Source organism: Epargyreus clarus, unplaced genomic scaffold (assembly GCF_041222505.1).
Source record: "Epargyreus clarus isolate Ecla_fem2 unplaced genomic scaffold, WU_Ecla_fem_2.2 ptg000022l, whole genome shotgun sequence".
In the NCBI taxonomy this organism is placed as follows: domain Eukaryota; kingdom Metazoa; phylum Arthropoda; class Insecta; order Lepidoptera; family Hesperiidae; genus Epargyreus; species Epargyreus clarus.
Window position 1 is genome coordinate 2,318,201 of NW_027332229.1, and position 15,745 is coordinate 2,333,945.

Here is a 15,745-nt window from a genome sequence, read left to right on the forward strand (position 1 = left end):
AATACCTGTAATGTAATGTAATGTAAATTAATGTAAATGGTGTCTTGAATTATTAATATTGATCAATTAAGAATTTAAATCTAATCAAATCAAATTATATTTGATTTGATTATGATGATTATGATTTGATTAAATCTTTCTGTTTTGAAAATCACATGCAATAAGATAAACTGAAATACCAACCAATCTGTAGTAGGTGATCTGCTTGTGTGATCTAAACCGTGGCAATCATATACTTACATATTCAAACTACCATAGTGTCCATAGTTACCGTCCATAGTTATATCAGTGCACCGTGGGATAACTATCACTATAGTATGGTGGGACAGCATAATATTCACAACATAATATTTTATTAAAAAATATGTTAGTAATTTAAAAATATACTATAATCGAAATCATCAACTATGTATAATCTTACAAGGGACATTAGGACAAGGTTAATTTATTTTTTGTGAAAATCGTCAAGTCAAAATGTTGGGAACATTTTTCGTTCGTTCATTCGTTCATTATTATTATAAATTTTAATTAGTTAGGGGTGCATAAATATTATAGTTAACTCATTATTATAGAAATGTAGGTAGAAATAATACACCACTACCAGGTAATCATAACTTTCTAGAATTACAGCCTGGGAGAGAAAGAAATGTATCATTAAGTATTTCTAGTTTTATTATTATTACAAAATAACACACAAATCGTTCTTGATTCAATCATTATATATTAAACATTTGATATTTCGTATGAAATGTAGTGAAAGCGCTACACGAGCACTGATGTTGCTTCACTCGCAGCGCACAAAACCAGCCGCGCCACCTGTCTGCCGCGTCGGTAAAGCAGGCGGGCGCTGCGTCGAGAAGGCAGCGGTCCGGCTGTCCCCCGCGGCGCGCCCCGCGAGACCCCGACGCTCGAGCCAGTAGTACGATTCAGTACATCGCCATCGAGCGAGCGGGTGTGTAGTGCGTGTCTGTCGTCCTCCTCAAATAATGCACGACGCTTCGCGGCTGTCATGAAACGAACGCTACCTTCTCTCAAACTAATCAGTGAAATAATGTAAAACTTTCGAAAAGGCACCGCCTCAACGTGCCGCGGCGGCTCCTACCTGCGTGTGCGCTTTTTCTCTCCCGCCGGCCGGCAGACGCGGCACGCGACAACGCCACCAAAAAAAAAAACTAAATCTTCGATGTCAGTGAGCGAGTGGATTGTAGTGTCAGTGTAGTGTAGTTAAAATAGTTAAATGGATAAACGGCGTGCGATGTTCGTATGAGGAAGAAAGGCACCCGGAACATCGTAAGTGGCGAGCCTGAGCTCAGTGTTATTACTGTTGTGTGCAGAAATGCGGGGTGGCCCGCCCCAAAGCCCGGAGATTTTTAACGTGCGGGGCGGCCGCTGATCGAACCACGGAGGTACGGAGGTCTATCCCTCGTATTCTCGATGTTTTTTTATCCCGAGCAGGTCCCTAAACCCTTTTTGTACGGCGAGTTTTTTTGGAGGGAATGTTTACCAATCGATGTCTTGTTAGGTTATGAGAGCCTGGTAACTGATCGGCCTATGCGCATCGTATCATAACAAAAATAAGTTTGTTTGTTTGTTCGAAGTGTATGGAAAGTGTGATCTGTCGTTACTTTTGAAACTTATTGAAAGAAGAATTATTAATATCGTGCGTTTAAAGCTTATGAAAAGGTATGTGATGGTAGCAAAAAATATAATAATATGACCGTACGTTATAGGTACCGCGAATCAATTGGCCAGGTAATCGAAAAAAACTGGAACGCTGTTTAGCTAACCTAAAAACTTGTTTAGCCAATACTCCTACCGACCGCCGTAATGACGAAACAGAATTATTTTTACGTCGTCTATAATAATGATTGATATTACGCAATCACGGACAAATTCATTCGTGATTTATATTACGAAATGTACATTTAACAAAGTGCCTAACATTCTGATTCAATTACCCATAAAGTTCACGATTTCGCCTGAAAGCTAAATAAATCTTCATTTATAACGATAATTTTCAAATTTGTCAAACGGCTATTTTATCAGTAAACTATTTTGTAGGTACCTAAAACCACATCTCTGACTAAGTGTAAGCCGTAAGCTAAACCGATGCTTACCACATAACTTATATGACTAATTTTAGGCATTACACTTATTTTAGGATAAATATTATATTTGCCAAGTATTTTTTCAAACTTATTATTACTTGTCAATAAATGTAAATCTATAAAAAAATAAAATATCCAATACACACTTTATGATAATTATCGAAGAACGATTTCTAAAAGATGATTCCCCAGCGAGGCCTTTTTTAGAGAAGGAAATTATTGAAATTAATTGTAAAGAAAAACGTTTAAAATAATGAAAACTTAGATTCAGCGAAAAGCTCTAAATGATACGTATGTAGGTAGGTAATCCATATAAAAATATTGTTGAATTTTTCCACTTCTATCGAGAAATCGTTTCGTAAAAGAGCACTAAGATAAAAAGCTCATAATTATGCCATTAAATAAACAGGCGATGAAAGCTTACAAAAAAAAATCGTTTATCAAAATTTATTTAATACTGTTAGTGAAGTCTATACAAAACTTGACTCCCACTATATTTTTTCCTACCATATCGTTTAAAACTGTAAAAATCATCTTTAATTTTTTGACCATTATCATTTAAAAATATAGAAATGAACCTAACACTATGAAACGCGTAAAATAAAACCTATAGGTACATAGATTTAAAATTAAAATTCAGACACGAAAAGCACATCGAGTTTCTACTAGGAATATAACAGAAATGATCTACATAACTGTCCATTAAAACATGATTGTTTTATATACAACTCGCTGACCCGGCAAACGTTGTGTTGCCATATAAATAAAAAAATGTTAAGGGTGAACAACCCTTATCACTTAGGGGTATGAAAAATAGATAGTAGCCGATTCTCAGACCTACTGAATATGCATATAAAATTTGGTGAAAATCGGTAAAGCTGTTTCGGAGGAGTACGGTAACTAACATTGTGACACGAGAATTTTATATAAAAGATAAACCAAAAATGTCTCAAATGTCATAATTGTACGCAACTCGAAGACCATGAGAATACGATCTCGTAGAGAAATATAAAATTTCGTTGTTTACTTACGTCGTCATTTACGTATATTCTTGTTAATCCATTCGAAATAGACCAAAACTGAACTGAAATAGATTATAGACATTTTGTTGTCCCATAGAAACCTGGAAGACCTCACGTAGCAGTCACAAACGACCATGCAGTCCACTAGTAAGTTACCACTGCCACCCATGGACATGTGTAATCAACCCCAAATAGGCTGCGCTAACTTGCGCTCGGCCGCCCCCCATATATGCTACCCCTAAGGGCTAAAAGTTAAATGTCTCGTATAATGTAGAGATCCTGAGAGTCTGGCCTAGTGCAGATTCGTAGACTTCACACACCCTTCTTTGGTTTTTAAAGGATAGGACTCATGATGTGTTCATTCACCAATAAAACGAAATATGATAATTATTTCCCAATCCTTTGAAGGTGGTAGAACCCCTTGTTGTTCGACTCCGGCGGCACCACCGCCACACCTATTTCTACCTAATAACAGCAGTGTTAGGCGCTGCTGTGTTCCGTTTTGAAGGGTGTGGTAAGGGAGACATACTTTTCCGAAGCATTCCAGCTTAGTCCTCAGGAGTAGCGGCGCATCTGTGGCCGACCTCTAGGATATCTAGTTTTTTTTTTTATATAATATAGGAGTAGCAGACGAGCATGCTGTCGACCTGATGGTAAGCGGCTACTGCCGCCCATGGACATCTGTAATCAACCCCAGATAGAATTAGAAGGTGGTAGAACCCTTTGTGGTTCGACTCCAGCGGCACCACCGCCACACCTATTTCTACCTAATAACAGCAGTGTTAGGCGCTGCTGTGTTCCGGTTTGAAGGGTGTGGTAAGGTTAGGATAACCTCTATCACATCTGTATCGTCAGCTACTCCTAAATTATAAAAAAGTAGCTTAACGTCACAAAATTGTGAAGGTCACAATAAAGTGTACATGCAAGCCACCGTTAACAATGCAAGCCTTGGCCGCTGTACACGCAGTGTTTGTCATACATTTTTAATTTTACTAGAAATCAGCCTGCACTTGACCAACACTAAAATTATGCTTAAGCCTCAAATGTAAATGTTTTATTCAAACTTCTTTCTGCTACTTATCTTTACTTCTTTATAGGCTTTAAGTTTGAGCTTTTATGCTGGGGGTCTGAGGTTCGATTCCCAGGGATGTCTTTTCGAAGTTATGTGCGTATTAGAAATGAATTCTCACTTGCTCTAATGCTAAAGGAAAACATTATTAAGAAAGCTAAATACTTGAGATTAAGAATGATTGTAAAAACAATAACCCGACTGCTTAAAAACATAACCTATGTCACACCCACAATTCGTATGTTTAAATCCACAATCTGTCAAACTTTTCGGGATGAACATACGCTCCAAAACATTACGATCCACAGTTGAGTAAAATATTCTTTAGACAAATCTACAAATTCAAACTAGCGTGACGGACTAGCGTGGCCTACACTATATAGTTATTCACGTAAATCTACTATAATTCACATTAGCGTGCCAGACTATGCCCTAAACCACAGATCTAAGCTCGCACTCCGAGAGGACGCCCCGCCCAGCAGCCGCCGGACACCCAGCATTGGGACAGAAATGGGTTGACGATGAAACTACAAGAAGAAGATCACCCATACCCTTTACAGAAAAACACCTTGAAATTTTCGTTCAGAAATTATTAATTCATATTGTGAATTTCAGTTTTTAATTTCTTACGTAAGACTCCTTGATATTTTTGGTGAAAATAGACTTAATAACGCTTTATAAAATTCTCTAGTTTTACCTTTAAGTCTTAAAAACGGTATATTCGTTATCGAGTTTAGACGCTATGGTATGTAAGACTGACAATGTTAAAAACTGGTTTTAAAGTATAAGGCGCTGCTTCACTAGAAAACTTTGCTTGTAATGCTACAGATTCGAGCATTATATTAGTTAGTGAGGAGAACCAAGTATAGCAGTGTGCTACCCGTAATAATATATACTTCTATACTAATAATAAAGAGAAAAACTTTGTTTGTTTGATTGTAATGAAAAGGCTCCAAAACTACTGGACCGATTTAAAAATTCTTTCACCATTCGAAAGCTACATTATCCACGAGTAACATAGGCTATATTTTATATGAAATATATTTGATTGATAAATAGATTTTGAGGCGGTACAAAGTTTGCCGGGTCAGCTAGTCTTATATATAAAATTCTCGTGTCACAATGTTAGTTACCGTACTCCTCCGAAACGGCTTTACCGATGTTCACATTTTTTTTTTCATATTCATTAGGTCTGAGAATCGGCTACTATCTATTTTTCATGCCCCTAAGTATTAAGGGTTGTTCACCCTAAAATTTTTTTTATTTATATGGCAACACAACGTTTCCGGGTCAGCTAGTACAATTTGTAATATTGTAATAATGACAGATAATCAGTCATGCAATCGGTTTATTTCTTCTAAAATGTCTAAGTGAGACGAATGCGATGATGCCAGTTAAATCAGCTGTAGTCCCTCACACTCTGCTCTGAAGTGGCCACCAATAGCCACCAATAGAGAAAAATGACGAGTTATCGCGAGGCGAGCCACATCAGCTCCCACATACATGATGACCACGCCCTGACAAGAGCGAAATGACTGAATAAAGATTCAAAAAACGTAATGTAGTGATATTACATTATAGATATAGCTATCGCCAAACTGCTAGTCCGCTCTGAAGTTGTTGCGAGCAGGTGTAGTCATACAATTTGCTATGGCGACGCGATTCATTTCTATATTTAGAGCGGACCAGCAGTTTTACGCGGACTATACATTTTCGAATCTTGAATTAAAAAAAAAAAAACGCTTTCTACACTCACAGCCCCACACTAGGATTCCCTGTATCGTGGGTGCTATGGATACACACATAGACAAATATACAAACACCCAGACCCAGAAACAGAAATCTAAATTTATCATTTAGAAATCTGTCTGGCCGGGGATCGAACCCGGGACCCTCAGCGCGAGTCGTCAATTGTAACATTACAGGAGATTGTTCAGATCGGGGAGCGCCTTAAAAGTTGTGCATATATGCATAATATGAACTTAGGAAATGACAGTTAGGTATATTAAAATTTACATAGAATTAAAATTGTATGATATTTGCCGTTGCAACTATTTTAAAAGATAAGGCAGAACCGCCGACATATATATTCCTGTTTTATAACCGCAATGTTGTACTGTTATGTTCTACAGGCGTAAGGTAACGTTAAGACTAGGCCTAGTACCTGTGGCTGACCTCAGATAGGCCTCCTATACTCTCGTATTTGGGTTTGATTACTGACGTCTCCAGAAAGCAGTGGCCATTTACCATAGACTGCATGCTCGGTTGTGACCGTATTATAAATGTACTAATATTTTTGTACAAAACGAGTCTTTAAAAATAACTGAAGAGAGACGTAATTTAACCTATGTCACTCCCACAATTTAGACGAATCCATCGATACCTCAGAATATATGAATGTTAAAAATTTAATATACATACACACAAAAACTCGAGAAAACTTTACCCTCCGCAGTGGATAAAAATGTTTTTAAAGCGTTTAACAACTGACGTCATATCATTTGATATCATACAGTGTTGACGCAGCGAAGACTGTTTACTTAGGTCCATTACAGTTGCAAATTAAATTTTATAGCGCCCACACAACCCTCCCACTCAGCTTTAAAAAGGCTTGTCCCATATATGAGTGGAATCAGGTCGGTCGGCGCTGGTCAGCCGGCAAGGACCCTATGATACTGTGATCGATGTAAGTAACTTTATAAATACTAGTTGTTACCCGTGGTTTCGCTCGCGGTTAGAGGTCGATGATAATACAATTTGATAACATTTTCCTTAAGTTATTTTTATTTTTTCCTCGGTACAGTGCTTTTTTTGCAGGATAAAAGGTTTCCTATGTCATTTTTTGGATCCCTGACAAAGTGTATACAAAATTTCATGACAATCGGTTTTATAGTTAAGGGGTTAAGAGCAAACAAACAAATTCACGTTTCTTAGGATTCATAATCGACCGCTTTAGGTCGATACTGATCGTGTCGTACTAAGCTTAGTTTGTAAAACTATAGAATTGACTCTTGAATAAAATATTGGATCGTCAAATACAACCTATACTATTAGTCTGAAGAATATAGCTAACATGGATTATTCATACATACACACCCATATCATACCAAAGCTTTCAACAATCAATTTATTACTATCCCGGGTTGCATCTTCAGAACAAGAATATTCTATAGTCCGCGTAAAACTGCTAGTCCGCTCTGAATATAGAAATGAATCGCGTCGCCATAGTAAATTGTATGACTACACGTACTCGCAACAACTTCAGAGCGTACTATCATTTTGGCGCGGACTATACTTAGCATAATCCTACACCAGTCCACATTAGAAAAACACGGTGGAGTATGCAGTCTGATCTTATCTATGATTGATTACAGATGTCCATTTACGGCAGTGCATGATCGTCTGTCACTCCAATATTAATTAAAAAAATCTAAAGTGATTCGAACCTAGGACCGAAATCGATGAGGCTGAAATTCTCGAGCAACATTAGTTAGCGACATAAGTAAAATTAATATAATGCTCTGGGTCTGGGTCTACTTTATGTACTTATATGTGTGTCTATGCACCAGGAAATCAGAGATTGCAGGTGTTAAGTTTTATACAATTGTGTTGTACGCATTGGCAAAGCTTTCAATACGTGGTTTTAAAGTTCTAAACGTTTCGTAATATCTTGCCCAATCGATTTGAAATCGTCCATTATTTGAGAACTTGTAATGCATATTTTCTTTTTATTTGCTTTAGGCTGTTTACACTCTAAAGACAGTTAGCGATTTTTATTAGATACTTCTCGAACGGTACACAATTTTAATAGCATACATATAGTTTCATACACAAAATCTCCCATACAATACTGAATAGTGATCTTTTAGCTATAAAATATTTCTCCTTATGTATCATAATGTTTCGAATGTTACGGGAAAACACATAGATTAGTAAAGATTACTCACTCCTAACATGATGTAACCAGTTTTGACAATTGAAATTGTCAATGACAGTGACATCTTAAATCAAAAAATATTAAAAAAATGTAGTTTATAGAGTAGTTACGAATGAAGCGATATTTCTCCGCACTTTTTCTTCGATTTCGTGTTTTTGCACCATTTAACTGCGCATGTCGGCATTGTTCCGCCAAATTACACCAACTACATTTTTAAATATTTTTCAAACACGAAAATAGATAACAGTGACAATTTCAATTGTCAAAACTGGTTACATTTTCTTGTTAGGAGTGAGTAATCTTTACTAATCTATGTTTTGAAATAAGTAGTACTTGCGACACGGCTGCGACTTACGATCGCAGACCGTACCGTGTGTGCGCAGCTTTTACGCAATCCACGATTGTAGTGAGCGGTGCGTTCGAAAACAGGATGTTACTCATACCCGCACTGCATGCTGCTTGATATTGAACTATCGAAAGGTTTGATTTTACACGCAATAGACGCAGGTGGACTGCCTCATGTGGTCAAATACAAATATACAAATGTGTTTAAGATATTGGCTACTATCGACCGGCAGCTTTAACTTTTAAAAAGTGGTTGACGTGACTGTCAAAACTGTTGTCAAACACACTAGTTTAGTATAATAGTTGATGCATTTACACATAAACAACCATAGATATATTATCCTACTGATTAGTATAATATATCTATGTAAACAACCAACTGTTGACAGATTTTGACCGCTCCTCGATCGCCCAAGCCACAAATTTAAGGACCGAGCGACACAGGCTGTTCAGCAGCTTAAGCGACAAGATCAGGGCCGTCATAAGGAAGGCCGGGGCCCATGGGTTTTTTTTATAATGTAAGAGTAGCATACGAGTATGCAGTCCACCTGATGGTAAGTGGCTACTGCCGCCCATGGACATCTGTAATCAACCCCAGATAAGATACACACCACAGATGCGCCGCTACCCCTGAGGACTAACCTGGAACGCCTCCTAAAAGTCTGTCTCCCTTACCACACCCTTCAAACCGGAACACAGCAGCTCCTAACACTGCTGTTATTAGGTAGAAATAGGTGTGGCGGTGGTGCCGCCGGAGTCGAACCACAAAGGGTTCTACCACCTTCAGACTATTCAAGAATGAAAAATTAAAATAGCTACCCGATCAACTAGGAAGTCAATAGAGATCTAATAGAAATGCCTAGGAAAAGTATCTCACGCCCCTCATACAGTAGCGCGTAACACTGCTATTATTTATTAGGCAGAAATAGGTGCGGCGGTGGTGCCGCGGGAGTCGAACCGTAGAGGCTTGTAAACTTCATGCATGCCTGGTCCACTGATCTTGTCTTCTGCATCTAACCTTTCAGCTGTCTTCAATTCGTCAATCTATGTCATTTTGGATAGTTTGTACTCCATTTGCGTTAACGTTTTGAGACTAGAGTAGTGTTTAAAAAAACAGTCACTTCCTTGGTGGGCAATTTAGTGAGAGACACATTTCCGTAAGCGTTTTACTTCTTAAGCGCACATGAACTGTATTCAGAGCACAAAATACCTAAAAAAACATACCTACACGCTTAAAGGAAATATCCGTCGTTTATATTCCGATAGTTATACATTTTAACGTTTTGTAATTCCCAGTTTTCTTATCAACGGAACCTTGACCTTGGCTGAGGTCCGGTTAAATAGCCGGTTTAATGACAGGGGTGGGCCGGTTCGTACCGAAGTACCAGGCGAGCAGACAACACTGGTTTAATTATAGGCTTGCTGCTTATTACTGGCAGATTTGGAACTGACACCTCTTGCATTTCATGCTTCGTTAGTAATGATAGCTGAATAACGGGTCTAATAAAAAAGTTTCGCTTTAAAAACGAATTTGAAACACAAAATTCCCGGACCATTTGTTTTATTCTCGACCAACAGGGCCCTAAAAGGACTTATTTATCAGTTGGTATTTATGGGTCTGTGATGTCCATACATTCCAAATAGATGATCGTACAACCAAGGTCACCGTAGTCCGCCACCCTCGTAAAAAATCCTATGCTTTATCAAACCATAGACAACCTTGGTCGTCGTTTCACCACATAGGGGCTTTTAATACGTGTTTAAGAAATTCACACTTGGTGGGTTTCGATCACGTTTCTACGCACTTGGCTTGGCTTTCATTCAAATACGTATAATGTAGCCGTTTAAAACTAACTATTTTATTTCTAACAATTAAACCTGTGTCTAATTTTACATCAACAGGTAGATAGTATATGGAACGATAATCGTTATAAATTCTGAATATTTTCAAAAAGATTAATCTTTTAATTAATTATTATTATCCTTATTTTTATTTCTTTTATATTGTTTCTAACGATTTTCTGTAACGATTAGGCTACTTATGACTTTCTTTTCTGTTTTTTTAGTTGGTATTAGATTAGATTAGTAGTTGGTATTAGTTATAAAGAGGAGTTATGGCAGTTATCTATACTTATAATAATTTTTAAATAAAAACAGACACGGCAATTTTATTTAACCGTATTGATTTTACATTAACTAATTAATTATTATTATTTTTCTTTTTATTTCTTTTATATTGTTTGTATAATGTTTTCTCTAACGATTAGGCTACTTATGAATTTCTTTTCTGTTTTTTTTAGCTGAGTAGGAGTTATGGCAGTTATTTTTAAATAAAAACAGACACGACAATTTTATTTATCCATATAGATTTTACAATCAGGAGAGCATAAAACAGTAGAGGCTTGTCCTCTGTCAATTTGTTACCTGCCAACCTCAATAGACTGCAGGAATACGGTCGAGAATCGCTCGCAGGTTAACGAGAACATGTTTTGGTTAGCGTGTATTTAGTTGTGAATGATGTATGCGATATTGCACCCTAGGGGAGCGCTTCTGCGAAGAGCCCGCTCGGTTCCCGGAATGCCGCAGGGATGCATACTTCCGCCATTTTTGTTTTTATGCAAATAATTTGGCTATTAGAACGGTTCAAGGTAAATAAGTTCGTTTTCGTTGACGCAATGAATCAACTACTTAAAGTGTGCACTTTGAAGCAATAGTGTTATTGTTAAAACCTGTTTTTTTTTCGATGAACAAAGAATTGTGATAACCGGTTTTCCGGAACCGGTTAAAACGGTGCATAGCCCAGTCCTCACCCCCAATGTTACATCAAATTGAACTCGTATCGCTATATATAGAGCTTTCTACATAGCTCACACTATACCCTGTATCGTCGTTGCCATTAAAATACAACTATGAATGACACTTATACAATAACAGACATTTAAATTCTTTGTTATATGAAACACTCACACTTACCCATCAGTGATTTAAATTCTTTGTTTAAATGCAATCTATGATTCAGAACAACTAAGCCTATGGAAAATGCTATGAATGTATAATGCGTCACAATTTAAATCATAATTTCTTTATTTAAAACATACATAGGCTTAAAAGTAACATTACAGGTAATCCCAAGTCGTTAGTGCACCTAATTTTCAAATTATACAATTAATTCAATAAACAATATCAGAAATTAATAATAATTATATATTATATTATATATCAGATGTCCATGGGCGGCAGTAGCCACTTACCATCAGGTGGACTGCATGCTCGTCTGCTACTCTTATATTATAAAAAAAAAAATATATCAATTACAAGCTGACCCGAAACGGTTGTGTTGCCATATAAATAAAAAAAAATGTAAACGGTGAACAACCCTTATCATTTAGGGCTATGAACAATAGATAGTAGCCGATTCTCAGACCTACTGAATATGCATATAAAATTTGGTGAAAATCGGTAAAGCCGTTTCGGAGGAGAATTTTATATATAAGAAAAATAATTTAAAAAATACATGCATTTTGTATACTCTGTGGCTAAAAATTCTCAGTTACATTATCTTTCCTAAGCGACTATCTACTATCTAATACTACTAATCTGTTCATAATACTAACCTAGTACAACATATTGTTATAAGTTACTTGAATGAACATTACGTTAACGAAACCAATCGGTCACAACTGACGGTCCTCCGGTCACCTTGAATTACCTTCAGATATCTAAAATCCGAATCCGAATGACATTACAATAAACTACGTAAGACACGCTTCAATTTTTGTTTCAAAGTATATGCTTTTAAAAAATAATATTTAATACTGTGTGAATGGAAAACGTCGTAAACAAACTTACATAACTGAAGATCTTATTCTATATCTGGTCAGTGTGATAGAATGTGGGCACTATAAAGTTCTGTGAGCAATGTGATGGACTAGGGCATGATAATCCGACATGCCCGTACTGCATGAGCGATGCTGACATTCTACTGGACCGCAGTAAACTAGAGGTACATACACAGGTGACAATTTTGACGGGTCATATATATACAAACGCGTTAACAATGGGCCACATGCCCTTCTGAGAGGTCTTACGTCCCCTCTACGCTTGACCACCTGACTATCCACGCGAACTCGAGGTGTTCTCCGACCATTTGGAGGACTAAACTGCAATTTGCAAACCTGAAATTGTTCGAAGACAAAAGGACCAAGACGAATCGGTAGGAAGGGGTTCCTCAAGGCCCCAACGCCGCGAAATAGGTCTGCCACTATTCATTTATTCCAGCACGACAAAGTATTACCTAAAACTCATTCTCAGAGGTGCCCAGCTGTAGGAAATCAGTGTCATAATGAACGTAAGGTCCATGCTGACAAATGGCTTTTAACAGTAAAAAGTACTAACAAATCAGCAGATGTAGCAGTGTCCAGAGGATGAATTAACACGACCTTGCTAAGACCTAGATAATAATATGACTATCCTTGTCACTCATTACCTCGGACTTCTCACTTAATTGTTTGCTTCCCGCGCACACACCGTGAATCATAATTCTTGTGATTTCAATTACTATAAATTTATACTTGCCTGGTATAATTTATAAATTATTGAAATAAATTATTATTATTTTACTAATTTAATCTGTAAAATTGCGTGTTGGTAATTTTTAATTTAAAAGACAAATTAAATTTTTGAAAATTATGTAGCGAAAGAGCGTGCAGAATTAGTTTTTAGACATCATTGCGTCTTTGTCCTGTGGAGTATGCGCCAGACTAGTCCATACCTACATTAGTTCGGCAAAAGACTTGATCCCCGCTGTGGGCCATAAAAAGGGCTAAAACCAAGCTTATATCTATTGAAAGTGCCTGCATTCAGCTAATGTAAAGGGGATGAAGATACGATGACCAAATTGCTCAGCAGTTAGTTTTTTATTTTTCGCCAACACAATAAGAATTGACCTCGTTGATAGAGCCTTGCCTTGAGTGAAACAAGCCAATTTCAGGGCCACATCACTGGAAACCTTCTATAGTTACACATAATATTCATTTAAACGCAGTATCTAACGTACTAAGTACTATTTTTAGATAAAATTAGTAAGCAATAAGCAATTCAATATAATCCATTTAGTTCTTAAGTGTTTTTAATTAGGCCCCTAGCTACCTAGGGTCAGACGCTGTTACAAAACTGTGATAGAATTGTATTTTAAAGTTCCAAATTAAAATAATGTGCAATTTAATTAGAGATTTATCGTCTCTCTCTCTCTCCCTATCGTGAGTGCCACTGAAATAAAGACGACAACAACAATTGTTGTCATGATCAACACTTGTTGTTGTCGTCTTTATAATATTGAATTGAACCAGGAGCACTACGCGTCAAATCGATATGATGATCGCTGCGACAATGGGGTTGATTTTACTGAAACTTAAATAGTGTTGATTATCGTAAGAAAATTTTATCGATTTCTAGATGTTATTTCATGCGCGCTTCCGTGCGCAGTTGTTAAATGGTAAATTGCTTGCTATAGGTGTTGGGGACCCTGAGAACCTCTTCCATCATTAGAGTACGTTCCAGGCCTCCCTCTGTTGTGGGACTATCCCAACTAGTCTACTCGTGCCTAGCACGAGTGCCTAGTACGACATAAAAAGGATTACAACCAAAATGGCGTCGGAGTACTTTGTTTAATGTTTACATTAGGACCTAAATTTTTTCGCAAGAAGATTTAAAAGTTCCTATATTTCTCTTATCGCCACTATAGGTCGATCTGCTACAGAGACATGCGAAACCACAAGCAACGACTAGTCATTCCTAACACCTCCAAAGAAACTAGCAACTAACTGATGCAACCCAAGTTTGCACCTGCAGTACGCTAAGTTCACGGCTGGTCCAACACGCGACCTGCGCACGCGAGCGCATTCCTAGATTATCTGCGTTCCTAGTACTTTGCTTACACGATTTATACACAACTACATAACATGAGGCGTTCCATCTTCATTTTGGTTTTATTTATTTCATTTTGAAGATCTGATTTTGTAAAAAAAAATTAACAAAATAATACAACCGACTTCTATGTCACTACAAAGTAAAAAATAATTGAAATAAATGTTGGTTTAGTACATATTTCTGAAGTCACACACGAAATAAAAGGCATTAAAATAGGTTCATAAACGGCGAAGTTATGGCTGTTATATTTACATGGGTGGAGGAGTTCCCCTCATTTTCTCCAGAACCCATCGATGGATTCTAACCATATTTAAATGCGACCAACTTCCAGCTCGTCTCTATATAATAAAAAAAGAATTATTGAAATCGGTCCACTAATGGCGGAGTAATTCGTTTACATACATAAAAAAAGGTACCGGCCGAATTGATAACCACCTCCTTTTTGAAGTCGGTTAAAAATAGTAAAATTCTAAAGTTGGTATGTCCTTTTCTGAGATATGAGGTCCATGAAGAGGGGTTCCAACTGGACTACGAAATGCCGGATTTAGAAATTCACTTTGACCAATAAAATAGGACGCTACTTCTCTTTATTTTGTTACAAATCATTAAGTAAAATTTTGAATTTACCAAAATTAAATTTATTCTATGTGAAGATTTTTGTAAATCCTATATCGCGTAACATTATTTGTGCATATTATTTTAACAGTAAGAACCAAATTATCGAATGTATGCAATGGCATGCATGTAAATAGTTTCGTAAAGTCTAATTTTGTTATCTTAAATCATCTGTAGTAATGAATAACAGTTTTCGCCAGCAAACAAAATCTCAGTGCAGATCGCAATGTAATATAATTAATTAATTTTAATAACTATCATAAAATTATTTCATTACATAATTCAGCAACATTATTAAGTTAGTAAGAGTATCTTACACAATGCGTAGACGGTATATTAATAATTACACGAGCGAGTAATTATAATTAATAAACAACAACAAATAGATAAACCGCCGTATCTTCGAGATACGCGGGGTCAGGACTCGAACTGCGGACCGTCCGCGGAACTACGAAGTCCATACGAATATAATCTATACTAATATTATAAAGAGGAAAACTTTGTTTGTTTCTTTGCTTGTAATGAATAGGCTCAAAAACTACTGGACCGATTTTAAAAATTCTTTCACCATTCGAAAGCTACATTATCCACGAGTAACATAGGCTATATTTTATATGAAATATATTTGATAAATAGATTTTGAGGCGGTACAAAGTTTGCCGGGTCAGCTAGTCGTAGTATAAAGTAGGTACGAACATGAAACAGAAAAAACAAGGGTACG

At 36.8% G+C, this 15,745-nt stretch overlaps 1 protein-coding gene across 2 annotated transcripts in view; it reads left to right on the plus strand.

The window, feature by feature from the left end:
• Nucleotides 1–901: 901 nt before the first annotated feature.
• Nucleotides 902–15,745, plus strand: part of Chi (LIM domain-binding protein 2 Chi) — a 69,116-nt gene continuing 54,272 nt past the window's right edge. The window contains exon 1 of one of the 2 annotated variants that reach the window (XM_073085192.1): nt 902–1,406. Coding sequence is in view for 1 of the 2 variants with exons in the window: in XM_073085191.1 (XP_072941292.1) it covers nt 1,264–1,290 (27 nt within the window). In the remaining variant the exon portion in view is untranslated. The remainder of the gene's footprint in view (nt 1,407–15,745) is intronic. The other variant, XM_073085191.1, reaches the window with a different exon arrangement.